The sequence below is a fragment of the Mustela nigripes genome, chromosome 2, assembly GCF_022355385.1.
Source record: "Mustela nigripes isolate SB6536 chromosome 2, MUSNIG.SB6536, whole genome shotgun sequence".
NCBI classification, from domain to species: Eukaryota; Metazoa; Chordata; class Mammalia; order Carnivora; family Mustelidae; genus Mustela; species Mustela nigripes.
Window position 1 is genome coordinate 215,197,148 of NC_081558.1, and position 16,875 is coordinate 215,214,022.

At 53.2% G+C, this 16,875-nt stretch overlaps 1 protein-coding gene across 1 annotated transcript in view; it reads left to right on the top strand.

The window, feature by feature from the left end:
- Positions 1-16,875, top strand: part of BACE2 (beta-secretase 2) — an 85,609-nt gene that overhangs the window by 39,221 nt on the left and 29,513 nt on the right. Inside the window, exons 3-6 of the mRNA XM_059392377.1 lie at positions 6,924-7,140; positions 10,516-10,644; positions 11,796-11,930; positions 13,500-13,601. Coding sequence (XP_059248360.1) covers positions 6,924-7,140; positions 10,516-10,644; positions 11,796-11,930; positions 13,500-13,601 — 583 coding nt within the window. The remainder of the gene's footprint in view (positions 1-6,923; positions 7,141-10,515; positions 10,645-11,795; positions 11,931-13,499; positions 13,602-16,875) is intronic.

The window sequence follows — 16,875 nt, forward strand, 5'->3', positions numbered from 1 at the left end:
CCCTGAGATTGTGACCTGAGCCAAAATCAAGAGTCGAATGCCCAACCGACTGAGTCACCCAGGCGCCCCAGGACATGTCTTTCTAACTTACCTGCTCAATACTCTGGTTTCTCTTCAGATCGCATAAATCTTTTACCTTTTACTAACTTACCTGCTCACCTTGCTGGCTGGGTTGGTGGTCAGGTGGCAGTTGTTACTGTTTTTCATCCTTAAACATGCAGCTTGGTTTAATGTGAAAACTCGTGGCTCCCACGATGGTGAAGCCTTCCTTTCTTCTAATTCTGTAAGAGAGCCGAGGGACCTCTGCCAGCTTTCTGAGCACTCGGGGTTCTCTTGGGTGCCCCGTGTGTGAGCAAATAGAGAAATAACAGAACCAACCAGCAGGCAGGGGGTGCCCCAGGCTCTGTCACCCAGACATCAGCCCACCTTCTTTGTTCCCAGGTGTTGCTGAAAGGTCTTTAGGGCCGGTAAGACGCCACCCACATTTTGGACCCCTGAGATTGTGACCTGAGCCAAAATCAAGAGTCGAATGCCCAACCGACTGAGTCACCCAGGCGCCCCAGGACATGTCTTTCTAACTTACCTGCTCAATACTCTGGTTTCTCTTCAGATCGCATAAATCTTTTACCTTTTACTAACTTACCTGCTCACCTTGCTGGCTGGGTTGGTGGTCAGGTGGCAGTTGTTACTGTTTTTCATCCTTAAACATGCAGCTTGGTTTAATGTGAAAACTCGTGGCTCCCACGATGGTGAAGCCTTCCTTTCTTCTAATTCTGTAAGAGAGCCGAGGGACCTCTGCCAGCTTTCTGAGCACTCGGGGTTCTCTTGGGTGCCCCGTGTGTGAGCAAATAGAGAAATAACAGAACCAACCAGCAGGCAGGGGGTGCCCCAGGCTCTGTCACCCAGACATCAGCCCACCTTCTTTGTTCCCAGGTGTTGCTGAAAGGTCTTTAGGGCCGGTAAGACGCCACCCACATTTTGGACCCCTGGCCTTCCTTTTAAGAGAACTATTCTTACCACAGGCTTGTCAGGTATCTTAACCGAATCAGATGGGAAGCATCGCATTGCTGAGTTTGCGGCAAGTTCTGTCCCATCAGCTGTGTCCCTACAAAGAGGGGTGCTTTGCAGATTAGGTACCTGCTCAGATTTGTGTTAACTATTTTTTCTCTCCCTTCCTCTGTTTTTATATCCCGTGCTTCTCACACGCTTCTGTTTGACTCAAATTTATTTATTTATTTAAAAAAAAGATTATTTATTTGAGAGAGAGCATGTGTGCCTGAGCAAGGGGAGGGGCAGAGGGAAAGAGAGAAGTAGACTCCTCACTAAGCAGGGAGCCTGACTTGGGACTCAGTCCTAGGACCCTGGCATCATGACCGGAGGCCAAGGCAGATGCTGCACTGACTGAGCCACTGGGGCGTCCCAAACATGGATCTAATATTGTGAAGATAGGAACGTTTTCTGTAAAATGGTGCATTGCTGATTTGCATATGGCTTCCAGCTGACTTTATGATTGGCATAAGGTGTATGCTTTCCACCGTCGTATTTAATGGAAGCCAGGAGAATGTTCTCGCTTGCCATCTCCGTTTCTGACAGAGGGTTCTTTTCTGAGATGCAGCTCCCTGCCCTGTGATGCTTCTGTGTTTGCTTGTCCCTCTGATCTCCCTGAGTTATAATAAGGTTTCTGGTTGGGTTTGTCAGCTCTGATTCCAGTTCCCCAGTCTTTGGATATTCAGGTTTTAATGCTTCCTGAAACATTTCCCAGTAATTGGAGATTTGGCATGGGGCTCTTTGACAAGAGCTCTTTGATTTCTGGAATGAGCCTCCAGGCTCCATTAATCCTTTGTGTGGCCTCTCCTCCCATCGGAGGCCCTCTTTTCATGGTGGCGAATGTTCCAATGAGTTTCTTCATGGCAGAAAGAAGATTGTGTGTTTCTTTAGATGTCCTTCTTTTTTAGCCAATAAAACAGCCTCCGGCCAGTTGGTTTGATAAAAGATCTGGTATACTCGTCCCCCGACCTTCTGTTAGACTATCCGGGGAAGTACTCCCATCTGGGTCAAGACACAAAGAGTAGTCGTGGCGAGGGGGCAGTTAGTTTCCTCAAATGATGCTTGTGAGTGGGGGTAGGATGTTAGGGTATTACCAGGTAGCCTCCTTAAGGGGGCCGAGCTGGGCGCGTCTCTCCTCAGGCCGATGGGCCGTATGTGTGCCTGATGGTTGATTGTTCCTCAAGCCCACGTTTGTTTGCTTGTCCCGGAGGGGACTGCTGGCGCCCACGAGCGTTGGTCCTTGTTGGGCATGATGGCGACTCTCCAGGCTGGGCAGGCTGGTGGAGCGGCCACTGGGCCTTCAGTGGCCCCATCCACTCTGGTCTGGTCACTTCCGGAGCCTTCCAGAACCTTCCAGGGACCAACCTGGGCCAGTCTGACAACCCTGAAGGTAGGTTCCAACCCGCCCCCCAAATGCAGGAGAGCCCCTGGGTGCATTCTTCACCAGACTCCTCGTTCCCTGGGGGGCAGCAGACCCCAGGACTGTGACTTTTGCCCTCCCACCTGCTCTTCTCACGTCCTCCGAAAACAGTAGCGGTTCCTTTTAAAATAAAATGTCTCTGGCTCTTTTCTCCCCTGTTCATTGATTTCCCCTTTCAGTCCTGTGTATCCTCAACACTCTTCCCGGAGGCAGAATGCCTTCTGAACTTGGTTCGAAGTGATTTTGTTGCTGAGTGGACTTCGTCCTGGCTACCTGTGTCCCCGACCGACGGCTGTTCCTGAGAACCCAGAACGGGAGCCGCAGGACGAGCCAGTCCGGGGTTTTCTCAAGATCGTAATTAATGCGCAGAGCAGTTGCGAGCCAAAGCATTTTAGTGCCAACAAAGGGGATGTTAGAGTCACGAAGATGGGGGAATACTTTTTTTTCCCAATTCAGTGCGGGAAACTCTACATCGATAGCCCTCAGATTTACTTACGATTCATCACTGGGGCTTTTGCCCTTGGAGGCTTAGCTCAAGGAGCTCAGAGAGGATGCACCTACTTTTCCTCTCGCCTTATCGAGAACTACGCTTTCTACCAGGGTAGCCGCAACCACGTGGGTATTTCAATTACCGAGCACTGGATGGAGTAAGCCTACCTCTCCAGTCCCTGTACAGTCGTATTTAGTGCTCAGGACGCCCCTGCTTACCGTACTGGCCGGCATAGGGTACGGGATATTTCCGTCAGGGCGGCCGGTTCTGTTGGACGGCGCTGCTCTGGAAGGCCGGAGAACTCTGCCTTTAGAAACGGAGAGGCCCCCCGCCCCCATGGCTCCCCTCCCCGACGGCCCCTCACCGCCTTAACCAAGTTGTACAACAGACTAGCCCCTTCCCGTGGGGACGCTCGGACTTCCGGATGAGACGGTTTCTGGTATTCAGTACAAGTAACGCTGTCGGAGCATTTTCAGGGAATTAACTTTTTTTTAAAAGATAGATTTATTTATTTATTTAGAGAGAGAGAGCATATATGTGAGCGGGGGGAGGGGCAGAAAGGGAGAGAGGATGCCAAGCAGACTCCCCGTGGAGCGCGGGGCCCCACTCAGGGCTCCATCCCACGACCCTGAGATCACGACCTGAGCCGAAAGCAAGAGGCAGACGCTCAACCGACTGAGCCGCCCAGGCGCCCCAGGGAAAAAATTCTTGCACTTTCTAGTAGTTGTTCACAGACGGAGTAAAGGCAGCAAGTGTTCGGATAATTATGATAGTACCAGGTGTTTTTCTTGTGCACCTGCTCTGTCCCAGGGTTTGTTCTAAGTGCTTTCTGGAGTTTGCTCTCTTGGTCTTCAGAATTAACCCCAGGGGTTGTGGTATCGCGCGGTCTCCTTTTCCTATTGAAGCCATAGAGGCACAGAGAGGTTAAGTAACCTGGGCTGGAGTCACACAGCTGAGCAGTGGAACTGGTGGTTGAACCCGAGCTGTGTAACATCAAGGGCCTCTTGTCTCTGCGAGTGGCATCATCAGAGTGTCCGGAGGGCTTGTCCCCCTGAGGGGACAAGCAAGCTGGTCGGGGTAGTATAGGAACCTCACGGTCTACACCCACAAGGCTGCTTCGGGCGCTTAGACATGAGCAGGTTCTAATGAGTGTTCTGTAGTCTGGGCAGAGTAAAAATAAATCAGCTTCTCCCAAGGAAGTCGCGGCATTTTGGGCTGTATTGGGGAGAAAACGAATCTCTGCAGCCAGGAGCTGGCAAACGAGGCCCTCCGGCTACCTCCAGCCTGCTCCTTCTGTTAATAAAACTTTATTAGAATCCAGCAGCGTGCATTTGGTCAGTTTCCTCGCTGGCTGCTTCCGCATTACACCCGCAGGGCTGGGGAGACGTAACAGAGACCATGGGACCCACAGAAGGTGGAACTTGTTTCCTCAGACCTTGATGGAAAAAGCGTGCTGACCCTGGGCCAGATCCTGTTCTCTGCCCATTTCAGAACAGCCTTTTCTGTGAGCGGTGGTGTATTTGTACACATGAGGAACGACCCCAGATGGTCCAAAGTCGGGGTTCTCATTGCTGTTCAGCATACATGCAGATAGCCCCTGTCTCGCACCAGATACATTTGACTCGGTGCTGGCAGTCAACGTGGGACAACAGCGACCCTCTGGTCTCCTGCTTCTGTGACCTGACGGCCCTGCCTGTGGGACTTCTGATGGGCGGGCCCCCAGCACTCCGTGTGCCCAGACCCGTCCCCTGTCACTCTCTGTGTCTGCCCTTGCCAGGAGACACACGCATGCGCGGTGTCCCCTAATGCTGCTGTCCCTTTAAGATCGTGGCCGAGTGGGGCGCCTGGGTGGCTCAGTGGGTTAAGCCATTGCCTTCGGCTCAGGTCATGATCTCAGGGTCCTGGGATCGAGTCCCACGTCGGGCTCTCTGCTCAGCAGGGAGTCTGCTTCCCTCTCTCTCTCTGCCTGCCTCTCTGTCTACTTGTGATTTCTCTCTGTCAAATAAATAAATAAAATATTTAAAAAAAAAAAAAAAAAGATCGTGGCCGAGTGAACTAAGGTGGTAAATACTAAAATCAAGCAGTCTTCATATTTTATATCCCATTTTGAAGTTCACATAAATCAAATTTCTCCAAAATGTGTGTGCCAGACGTTGAAAGAATCACATATTTGTTCTTTATTTTTTATTTTTTAATATATTTTTAAAATGTCATTTATTTATTTGACAGACAAGAGTGCATAAGCATGGGGAGGGGCAGAGGGAGAGGGAGACATACACTCCCCGCTGAGCAGGGGGCCCAATGTGGGGCTCGATCCCAGGACCCAGAGATCATGACCTGAGCTGAAGGCAGATGCTTAACTGACTGAGCCCCCCAGGCCCCCAAGAATCACTTTTTCCCCCTGATTATCAAAGCTATGTGTGCAGAAATTCCAGATGGGCCTGACCACAAGGCGAGTCTCCCTCCCAAATCCCAACCCCCAGAGGGAACCACCGAGAGTTCTTCAACCTTATTTCTGCGTCCTTGAAAATGACTTTGTAAATAGCATTCTTTGGCATTCTGGGAATGAGGTCTACCTAATATTCCATCATTGGGGGGCACTATACTTGTACTGAATGGTTCCCTTTCTGCTGGGCATTTAGGTTGTTCTCAGCTGTTTGCTGTTTTAAAACATAATGACTGTCTTTGTCCCTGAATCTCCGTCTTGTATCTCTGAGTATTTCTTTAGGATCAGACGCTCAGAAGTACCGTTACTGAACTAAAGACTGTTAACATATTTAAAGCTTAAGAGCTGTGCCCCCCAACGAAGAGGTCAGACCATCTTTGACTTAACTGCCTTCTGGACCCCTGGCAAGACTGTACTAGTTCGAACAGTCCTACGACACAGACTTGGCATTCAAAGGCTCAGTGTGAAAACAGTGAATGAAAACCTCAGGCAAACGGTAGCACTGGACAAGTGATCTGTTTGGTGAACGGATATCTCTCTGGGAATTTGGCAGTTTTCCTAGAGTGAGTGTGGTTGGAATGCTCAGATATTTGCCCAGAGACATTCTCTGGGTCCCGTCCTCTAATTCAGCAGAGTTTTCAAACTCAGGTGGTGTAGAAATTACCTTACAGGTTTGGACATCCCAGGGCCTTGACACCTGCTGTCCTTTGTCCAGAGCATCCTTCCCATGGGGCTCATTGTCTTCACGCGGGTCTCCCACAGAGGTGGCTGCACTGGAGAGGCCTGGGTGACTGCCAAGTCAATGCCCTTACCCGCACTCCCACTTTATTCCCTGGGCAGTCCTTCCACTTTACCACTGCCTAGAATGGAATTTTATGTATTTCTTTGTTTACTGTCTGTCTCTGAAAGCCCGAGGGCAGAATTCTCATCTGCCCTGCCTGTGGTCTGATCTCCTTCACATGACTCTGTTTAAGCTGGTCTTACCATAGGGCACGTAGGACCGCAGACGGTGTCACAGGGATTCGTGTCCCTACAGGCCACTAGCGGCACCCCTCCCCCATATTTGGAGACAGCCTGGAGAAAGAGGCTGTGACATCAGGAGGCAATGTGAGCCCTGAGGAGGAAGGCGTGGGGGTAGTCTTTATTTGTCACATTGGCTGTGGGTGTGACGTCGAAACCTGAAGGTCCCTCCCTGTGTCATAGAGCAGCAGTGCGGGGCCCCTGCAAAGGCAGATGTGGTTAAGTAAGTTATGGGCCCCCCCCTTGGGTAAATGTTAAACTCGGGGCTATGTGCCGACCCCAGAGCTGCCTGCACACTTGGCATGGAAACACCACCCAGATGTGAGTGAGGCTGGCTAGTGCAATTGCCCACTGAGTCAACAGAATCGCCGTTAATGATGAAGAATTGCATGTGGGTGCTTTCCTGTGCTCAGGGGAGCGGTCATGGCCACCGTGCCCGGCTACCTCGTCTGGACACAGCGCGCGGCTCCAGCCCCAGGCCTTGTCTCTTCCTTCTCCAGGTCAAGCACTTACCGCTCCAAGGGCTTCGATGTCACGGTGAAGTACACGCAGGGAAGCTGGACGGGCTTCGTGGGAGAGGACATCGTCACCATCCCGAAAGGCTTCAATAGCTCGTTCCTCGTCAACATCGCCACTATCTTTGAGTCCGAGAATTTCTTTCTGCCTGGGATCAAGTGGAACGGCATCCTGGGACTCGCCTACGCTGCTCTGGCCAAGGTGAGGCCGGTCTGGGGTCGAAGTAGGACCAAAGCTGGGACGAGTTGGGCAGTTGGGGGGAGGGGGTCCCAGCTGCCGGAGACGACGCTGGTCGCTGAGAGTCACGTGGTGGAGACCAACCGTGGTCACCCAGTGAATTATGTTTCTAGGCATCTTGAAACTTTAAGGTAATGGTGAATCCGTTGAACCTTCCCGCCACGATGCACCCATAGCATTAGTTTCATTTGTCTTTGTTTTTTCTTATTTTACTTCTGCAGTTTAAAAATGTGAACAGAATCCGAGTCACTTGAATTTTGGCATCGACCCATTTTTTGGGGGGGGGAGGATTGAAAGAAAACACACTTATTAGATTCATACGTTCTCTCAAGGATGGTGGAGCCTGTGGCCGGCCCTGGAGCCTCGGCCAGGGAGACACCCCACCAGGGAGAGAGCCTCGTGCTGCTTCCCCGTGGGTGCGGACACCCCAGAGGGGCCACCGGAGCCCGGGGAGGGCCTGAAAGCGCATCCCAGAGACCACAGGCCAGTGGCCCAGGAGGCCCCGAGGGGAACGTGTGCAGCCCGTGCTCTCATCTGCATCGGAACTTGCACAAAATGGGAAAGACGGGATCTGCAAACTTTTGGACTCTGCCAGCCCAAAGGGAGTGACGTTGGTGTGCCTGGGTGGGGAGGCAGGCTGGGGAGTCTCCCCCAAGAGAGGAACCGGGTCAAGCGGATGAAATACCAGGGTGAGTCCTGGAGCAGAGCAGAAGGCGGTCACCCCTCCTGGCCGTCCTGGGCCCTGCATCTTGCCCTCTGATTGGTCAGCGCTCAGCTTGCAGCCAGAGAAGTGTGGACGGAGCAGAAGCAGGTTGGAGGGGCTGCGGAGCCCGTTCCTGGTCCATGAGGATGCTCGGGGGAAAGCCTGTTTTCTCTCCCACAGGGATGTCCGTCCCGGCCCCAGCTCACTAGTAATGGTGCACGGAAGGGCGAGGTGGGGAGCGGGCGGCAGGCAGGGGAGTTCCTGAGCCTGGGATTCTTTTCTTTTCTTTCTTTCTTTCTTTTTTTTTTTTTTTTAAGATTTTATTTATTTATTTGAGAGTGAGAGGGAGTATGAGGGGGGAGAAGGTCCCTGCTGAGCTGGGAGCCCGATGCAGGACTCGATCCCGGGACTCTGGGATCATGACCTGAGCCGAAGGCAGTGGCTTAACCCACTGAGCCAGCCAGGCACCTCCGAGCCTGGGACTCTTAAGGAGCGAGAGGCCTATGAGACAGGCGGGCTGAGGACATCCCAGGACTTGGTTCCCTGGGTTCTGGTGACCTGTGGGTGGCCACGTTCTCCCATTTTACGGATGTGCAGACTGAGGGTCGGAGAGGTTTACCCTCCTCGCCCAGAGCCTGGGGCGCTCTGGAGCCCCTTTCTTCTCAGTACCATAGGGTGAGCTTAATATGAACTGTGAAGACTCATTTTAATAACACACATTCCTCAGTACAAGTTCATAGACAGTGTGACCGAGGACAAAACATTGCTTTGTTACCTGGCTCGGACGGGGCAAGGTATGAGCATGGTTGGTTTCGTGCTGCTTCTCGGGGGGACGGCAGAATAAAGCTGACTTGCCTGCGGTGGATAGTACTGAAAATAAGCTTCCTTGCAAATGATGACTTCTGGGTCCCCAGGGTGGCCAGGCTTGCCACACGACCTTCTTGTGTGTGGAATTCTGAGATGACGGCGACTGGCTTCCTGTCCCAGGTTTGGGGAGATGGTCAGGGCATGGGTAGGGCGCGGTGCGTGGCTGGATGTGCGGCTTGGTGGGCCAGAGCGGCTGCGGAACTGGTTGGCCGAGCCCTCAGGGGTGGCCACGGCGCGTGGCGACCCCAGTCCGTCACGATGCTTCCCGCCAAGGATTCCCACCGAGGCTGTGCCTCAGACCCTGCCTGCCGGGGTCTCACACCACAGATGCCTGCGTCCAGCGGCACGCCCACCAGCTGGGCTCTCTCGGGTTGACCTTGGTACCTGTATGTTTTCAAACCTCCAGAGGGAACCTGAGGAATGACTGGGCAGAATCCTAATAGATCCCTTACTGCGGGCCAGGCACCGTTGCAAGGCTTTTGTGTGTACTGGCTCATCGAAGCCCCAGGAGCAGCTCCGGGAGGCTACTGTTTCCCCGTTTCACAGATAGAGAAACAAAGGAACCGGTCACATGGGGAGCAGGTGGCGAAGCCAGAATTCAGTCCCAGGCGGTGTTGCCTTTGCTGCCTCCCGCGCAGGTGGCCAGGAGGACGGTGGCCGGGCCAGCACCACGCCCAGCCCCCTTCGGGTCCATCGGCCCCCGGGACGCCAGCGCACACGCGGTGGGAGGATATGGTGCCCGGTCCTGCCAGAGAGCCCACAGAAGCCGGAGGAGGCCAGATGCAACTGAGTTAAATAATAAATGAGAAGCTTTGTGCTTGCTCTCCCCAGAATTACAGTTTTCATTCTTACGGGCAGTAAATGATAGTCCCGATGCTGACTGCCGGTCGTCCGAATCTGCCCGGCAACGGGGCCACGACAAGTAAATTTCCATCAGGAACCAACATCTCTGAGTGATCCGTATCCCCGGTTGTCAAACCCAAAGTCTGTGCACAGGTCCCTGACTGGTCCTCGGGACCTGCAGGCCTGGAAGCCCACCCCCAGCGCAGAGCTGTGCGCACACGGAGTTCTGGAGACATGGGGCGCCCTGCGTGAGTGCTAGCTCTGCGGAAGGAAAGCATAGGCCACTTAGGTCCACTGAACTATGGTAGCTGGGAATCGGGGACTTTTCAAGCTCAGGGACGCAGGACTGTCCTTTGCTGCTGCTCTTCTTTTGCTCCCCGGAGCTCAGCAGAGTCTGGGGTCTGAGAGGTCTCAAGCTTAGCACCTGGCGTGTGGCAGACGACCGTGGCCTAGAGAGGTGAAGCACGTTTTCTGAAGCCACGAAGGCCACTCCCAGAGGCGCTTCTCTCCTGGCTCACGCTGAGATGGGATCCCACCAGCCCCGTTGGTGACCCACGTCCACGCCTCGTGCCTGCCTCAAAGGGCATCGTGGTGATAATGTGACGACGTACCAGCAGCTCTAGAAATAGTGTCTTAGGTTTGCGTCTCTGCCTTGCGCAGGGACCGCACGGATCTTCTCTGTCTCCTTCCGATTTTAGAAATACTATCTTATTTTTCCAGCAGAGCCACACAGACAGGAAAACATTGCGTAATAGGAGGGTCTGTTGCTGGTTTTCGAATTACTGCCCTTGAACAGATGCTTGTTGTTTCCCCATGAAAACAGATATGAAGAAAACCAGGTTTGGACCCCATGCCCCGTGTCAACTTCGGCTTGGTCCTCATCTCTGCCATGAGTCATGGGGCTGCTGTCCTTGTGTCTCCTACAGCCGTCAAGTTCCCTGGAGACGTTCTTCGATTCCCTGGTGGCCCAAGCAAGGATCCCCAACGTCTTCTCCATGCAGATGTGTGGGGCGGGGCTGCCCGTGGCTGGATCTGGTACCAACGGAGGTAGTCTTGTGGGTATCTTTTAGTCCTCAAGGGGGGAAAAATATCACAAATGAATCGGGCAGCTTTTCTGTTTTGTGAACACCCTGGTGGAAATGCTAGACACAGATGTATACATCAGTACTGTGGAATTTTGATCGCCCTTCTTAAAGAACCTTTAAAAAGAATGGGTAAAATTAGGTATTATTTTTATCTTTTCTAATTATCCTGCCAGCCAGAAGCTGATTCTCATTGCTTCCCCCAATTCTATGAAAGCTTTTTAAAACGATTTCCTAGAAAAATTGTGGCAGGTGGGAGAGGGGCGGGTGAGGACCGGTGGGGGCGTGGCCGGCGGGCCTTACCCAGGGTCGGTCCACTGGTTGGAGGAAAGTCTGGCGACTTCCTAATCTGGTGCTGAGACAGGGACACCACTGCGTCCTTTCTCTGCACAAGTGCGTACACGTACACACACACAGCAGGAAGTTTTCTAGTGAAACACGATCAGATCAAGGCCACCAGCTCTGTGGATGTACTGAGGCTGAGTGTCCCCTCGATGGACCCTGCCCTGCCGCCCTGATGTCTCAAATGAGAGTTGACAAGGACAGCGCACAAGAAGGGCCCCTCGGGGTGGGTGCTGACAACCCCCTAGTTGTCCAGCTGTGAGAAGCAGACACGCAGCTGCTTTCATTTGCTTACACTACACCCGATCTGAATACCTTACTTACCCCCGTTTTCAGGACAGAGGACAGCCTAGGATATGTGGGGCGATGTTTTATAGTTTTGCACCATCAGATTTTGATTAGGGACGCTCCTTTGTCTGCCTTCCATGCAAACGTGTGAGACCGTTGAGTCTTCCTCTGTCTTCTGAGGAACTGAATTCTTGTCCGACAGTGTTCTGCCTCATTCGATGGGGGGGTACATCTTGGTGTGATAAGGCTAGAAATGCAGGGCCATCCTTTGCAGAAGGGAGACCACCAGAGCATCTGGAACAGACGAGGGCACAAGACTGTTTGACCTTTGGATACATGGCCCCCAGATGTTCCCTGTTTAATTTCCAAGCATCTGTGTTTTGTAACATCATCGTAAGACGTGGATGGGCATTCTGATTGTATGCATCTCTGTGTAACCTGTGACTATGCTTCCGTATTTGTTCTCTTATACCTGTAAATGTTTTCCTTCTCAGGTCCTGGGTGGAATTGAGCCAAGCTTGTACAAAGGAGACATCTGGTATACCCCTATTAAGGAGGAGTGGTACTACCAGATAGAGATTCTCAAGCTGGAAATCGGAGGCCAGAGCCTGAATCTGGATTGCAGAGAGGTATGCACATCGTGACCTCTTTGTGTCACTTTAATACTGTAGCTGGGACCGGAATAGGAAATTAGAAGGTATGGGGGGGCACCTGGGTGGGGCAGTCACTTAAGTGTCTGGCTCTTGGTTTGGCGCAGGTCGTGATCTCAGAACCCTGGGATGGAGCCCTAGGTTGGCTGTGTGTCCCGTGGGGAGTCAGCCTGGAGTCTCTTCAGTCTCTGCCCCTCCCCAGCCCCCGCCACAAGCATGCACGCTCTCTCTCTCTCTCTAAAATAAATAAATAAATCTTCAAAAAAACCCCAAGAAAACTAGAAGGCACATTACAAGATAAATCAAAGATCCATACATTAAAAGTGATCGGGCCTTTTTGTATGATAATGAACTCCTCCTTCTAGAAGACTTGCTTCCTTCCAGTCACTCAGCTTCATATGGAAAAAAAAGCATAAACCTGCGTGTGCGAAGAACACTGTAGAGCCCTGTTCACCGTTCCCCTGGGCTTGATGGTTCCAGGACTGTGTTTCAGAGGTTGGAAGAGCAGGTTTTTAATCTGTGCAAGGGAGAAAACGGGGCTACAATTAAGCAAAATGAAACTCAAAGAAAACCATCCGCTTTGCCTTCTGTTCACCCCTCCGCCGCCACGCCCCTCTCCCTCCAGGACAAGTCATGCTCTGCAGAGCAGCGTGTCCTGACTGTCCTCACGGGGTAGGGGGCACGCGTGCAGAGCTGGGGCGCCAGGTCCCACAGGAGCGTTGTGCGCACCCCGTCTGCGCTGGGCGTTCCTGGGGGATGTAATGGCATCGTGAGGAGGACAGCTTGCGGCAGGCAGTCCCCCGCAGTGCCTGCAGGCCGGGCATCTCCTTCTGTGCGTCCCTGCCACCACCTCCTTTCTCACGCGCCCACCACGGTTCCCACAGGCACAGATGCCTCCGAAACCCACCCGAGCCCAGGAGAGCAGTGCTTGCTCCTTCTAGGAGAGTCTCCAGTCCTAAGGCCATAGAGCTGGCTCTCTGGTCAGAGGCACTTCCTTACACTAAAGAATCCAGTGAGCGACTCCAAGGGGAGGGCTACAACGCAGTGCAGACTTCCATGTGCGCACATGCGAGATCCTTTCTCTGAACGTGGCTGTGGTTCCATCCTAGATGCAGATGTGGTGTGTCTGGCCATCCTAATCTTCTTTCTCCATTTCTGGGATAGTAGTTGCTTCTGGAGGATTTGCATAAATGGTAATTGATGTGTCGTTTGAATCTGGAAAGACACAGGGGTCTGCTGCCTTTGCCCTTGGGAGCTCCTTGACAGGGACAGGGTCACCTGGGCACCTCCAGATGGGGCAGTTGTCTGTGAGGGGAGAGCTGTTGATTTTGGACACGTCCCTTCCCTTTCCTGGTCTCTGTTTCCTTTTCTGGGAAGTGAGAATGTTGGGCTAGTGTCCAAGTTCCTAGACTGTGCCATGAGTCGAGTCACCGGTGAGGTCCCCTGGCTGCTGGAAGCTGTGTGTGGCAGACCCACACAGGGACAGCAGGCTAGAATCACATTGCCTGGAACGCACACCCTCTCCCCACCAACCCGCTTCTGTTGCAGTATAACGCAGACAAGGCCATCGTGGACAGCGGCACCACACTCCTGCGCCTGCCCCAGAAGGTGTTCAACGCGGTGGTTGAGGCGGTGGCCCGCACGTCTCTGGTGAGTCCTCAGGGTTCTGATAAATCCTGGAGAGCCCTAGGTCATGACCACATGCTGGGGGAGGCAGCCCTCCTGTGTATTCAGTAGTCTTTATCTGAGGATTCTGAGGGATTGGGTTTTTTTTTTTTTTTTTAATTTTTCAACTATTACTTGTTAAGTACAGTCTTACTCTTAACTAGCAAAGAATTTCTTCAGACGAACCCCAGGGAATTTGGATCTGTAGGTGCCGGGCTGTTGATTATTTCAAATAATAGCAACCTGGATGGAGTACTTTTTTTCTTTTTCTTTTTTTTTTTTTTTAATAAGAAAAAAAGCCTCTTGGTAACATTCTATATTAGAGGAAATAGTGAACCAGGAATATGTTCACAGCCTCTAAAACAAGACCTGTGAACCCCAAATCGTACTCTTTTTGGCCTTCATTCAGGCTGTACTGAGATTTGAGTTCTTCTGTAAAAGAATGTGATTCACAGAAGACAAAGGCCGATCAGCCAGTGTAATAATTTTAAAAATCCTGCTCAAGAACAACATGAATTTTGGAGACGTGGCTGACAGCATCCCGGTACGGCCCCAGCTTCCCAGCTGGTTCCGGGCAGCAGGGTAGAGACCGAAGGGTAGACTGAGTGGGAAGAACAAGGCTTCGGGGGTCGGATGGACCAGAACGGAGGCTGGTTTCGCCTGCTCGCTAGTGGGGTGCCTGGGACGGGATTTGGGCCCACGGAGCCTCCACGTTCTCCTCGCGGGGCTGTCGGGGGCTGCTGGAGCACAGTGCGCCCTGCACACGGGAGCTGTAGAACGAGAAACGTCTGATGTCCCACCGGGCAGCTGCTCTTTGTTCGAACGTGAGACGGATGTTCTTCTCCGCTCCCTGGGTGTTGTCCTAAGCCTGCCTTTGTACAGCGTCACCCTTGCAAGGTCACCAAAAACCCGTGTCTCCTGTGCAAAGTCTTTATGCTGCTGCTAACACCAGCCTGACTCTCCCACAACTCCCCCGGCCGAATCCAAAGACTGATGGGAAAATGCTGAGCAGGTCTTTGCTGCCGGGTTCTAGCAGGAGCGGGGGAAGGAGGAAGGGGTTTTGGGTGTCCTGAGCCAAACTTCAGAAGTCTGGAGCTGGCGTGGGCGGAGCTGCAGGTGGACGGAGAGAACGGACAAGAGCCGGGACAAGAAGCAGCACAGAGGCCCCTTCGGAGCTTGAAAGGGCTTCCGGGCAGCAGTGGTCAAGCCAGAGGAAAGCTCCTATCTTAGCCCGTATCTGCTGAATCAGAAAAAAAGGCAAGGGAAGTTTTTAGTGCCCTCGATTCAGAACACTGGCTGAAAATCAGACCGTGCTTAAAATATGGAGCCATATGCTGATTTTCTTTGGTAGTGAGAGTGTCCTCGGCAGACCCGACACGAGCCTCCTCAGACTGAGTATTCCGGGCTGGAAGTGTGTGAGGACCACCCCGCAGGACGGGCCCCGCCTCTGGGGAGCCAGGGATGCCAGCCCCCATGGGAGCCACAAGGGAACAGAGTGGCACCCCCAGGGCATCGTAGCCCACGGTTGGTGGTGGTAGAAATGGGATTACAAGATTTGTTTGCCTCGTCTAAAAGGATCCTCTGATTCCAGAGCCTGTGTCAGGAAGGCGAGGACCCGGGAAGGTTCTCCGTCTTGGGCAGGGAAAGCACAGCCAGCGGGGGGGAGGGAGAAGGAGGGGGGCGCGGGGGGGACGGACAGGGGCACAGAGTCCCTGTGTCCGCGTGCCTGGCCCGAAGATGGGTGTGTTCTTTCTCACCTGTTGTGGCGTAGGCTTGCTTTCTGGTTAAAGGAGGAATTAAATGCAATGTCAATGTTGGGCTGTCTCCGGCCCGGTTTGTTCAGATGGGATTCTAGGAATGCATGGTCTGTATTTTGAAATGGAGTTCTGTAGACATTAGAGGCCCAGGCACCCTCTCTTCCTAGCTGCAGCGCCCTGGTGCTTGGCCCAGCGCTCCCCCATCTGAAAAACCCAGATGCAGGATGACACCTGCCTTAGGATGACTTTTGACTCTGAACTCTGTGATCTGAGGGTCGAAACTGCCCTCCAAGGACATGTGGCATAGCCTCCGGGGAGGCCCTTGGACTCACAGATGCCTCTTTGGAGGCACGGGGCCCCCGTCCGATCTGGAACTGGGCTCCTTAGGTGAGTTACCAGGTCTGATCCTTCATCTGCAAATTGGAGCTGCCCACGGGCACTGACGTGGGGCTCCCTGCCCTGGGTGCAGACCCAGCCACCCCCCAGCTTAGCCCATCCTTCTGGCCAGCGAATGACCCTCACTGACTCATCTGGCCTCTGGGATTCTGCCCTCCTGCAGATAGTTCAAATCAACTTAACTTTTACAAAAGGTGAAAGTGTATTAACATTTTATGTTACAAATGTTACAATGTTACAAACTGTTAAAATGTTATTTTACAAACTGTTAAAATGTTACAAATCAGTCACTAACAGAGTCACAATGGGTGGCCCCTGGAGTAGATGAAAAACCCCAGGGCGTTTTCTCCCCACTGTGTGGTCCAGAGGGAGGGACAGCCGGAGGGACGGACGGAGGGAAGGACGGACGGAGGGCCGAGGGCAGGCAGGCGCGCACCTGCCGCGTTGTCTTCCTGCAACAGAGCGCCCGGCACTCACGCTGTGACGCTCCACTGTCTCCGTCCTTGCCCTGCTCAGTCTCCGCCCCATCGTGCTTTCTCTCCGTTCCCGTAGCGCCCTCCTTCCTGCACGTCCTGTCCCTGTGCCCTCGTCGTGGCTGTCTGCTTTGCTGGCGCCATCCAGGGTGGGCCCTGGGCCCCTCTCTCCTCCCCGTATTCTCCTGAAAGGGATTCCCTTGGTGCCACATCATCGTTTCCCATCCGCCCGTAGTACTCGCGAGTGGGCCTGGCTGGATAGGAGTTCAGCTTCCAGAACTCGTGGCCTTTGTAAATCCCCTTTGGACTCGTAAATCACACCTGGCTCCCCGCAAAGCTCAGATCTCTGACAGATGATCTCTGCTGAAGACGCCAAGGCCACCCGGATAACCTCTGTCCCCGGGCTCCTGCTCCTTCCTATCCACAGCTCCGGCCTCTGCGGCTGCCATCTGGTCCGTCCAGTGAGGCAGCTTCTGTGCGCGGCCCGCCCGCCCTCAGACTCCTCTCCTGCTGCTCCCTGGCCCTTAGCTGACTTCAGCTTCCTAGGGACGCTCCCTTGATAGTCACCCCTCAGGCCAGGTCAGGATTCTTCTAGCTCCGCCCCATCATATATCCTCCTAGCTCCGCCCCATT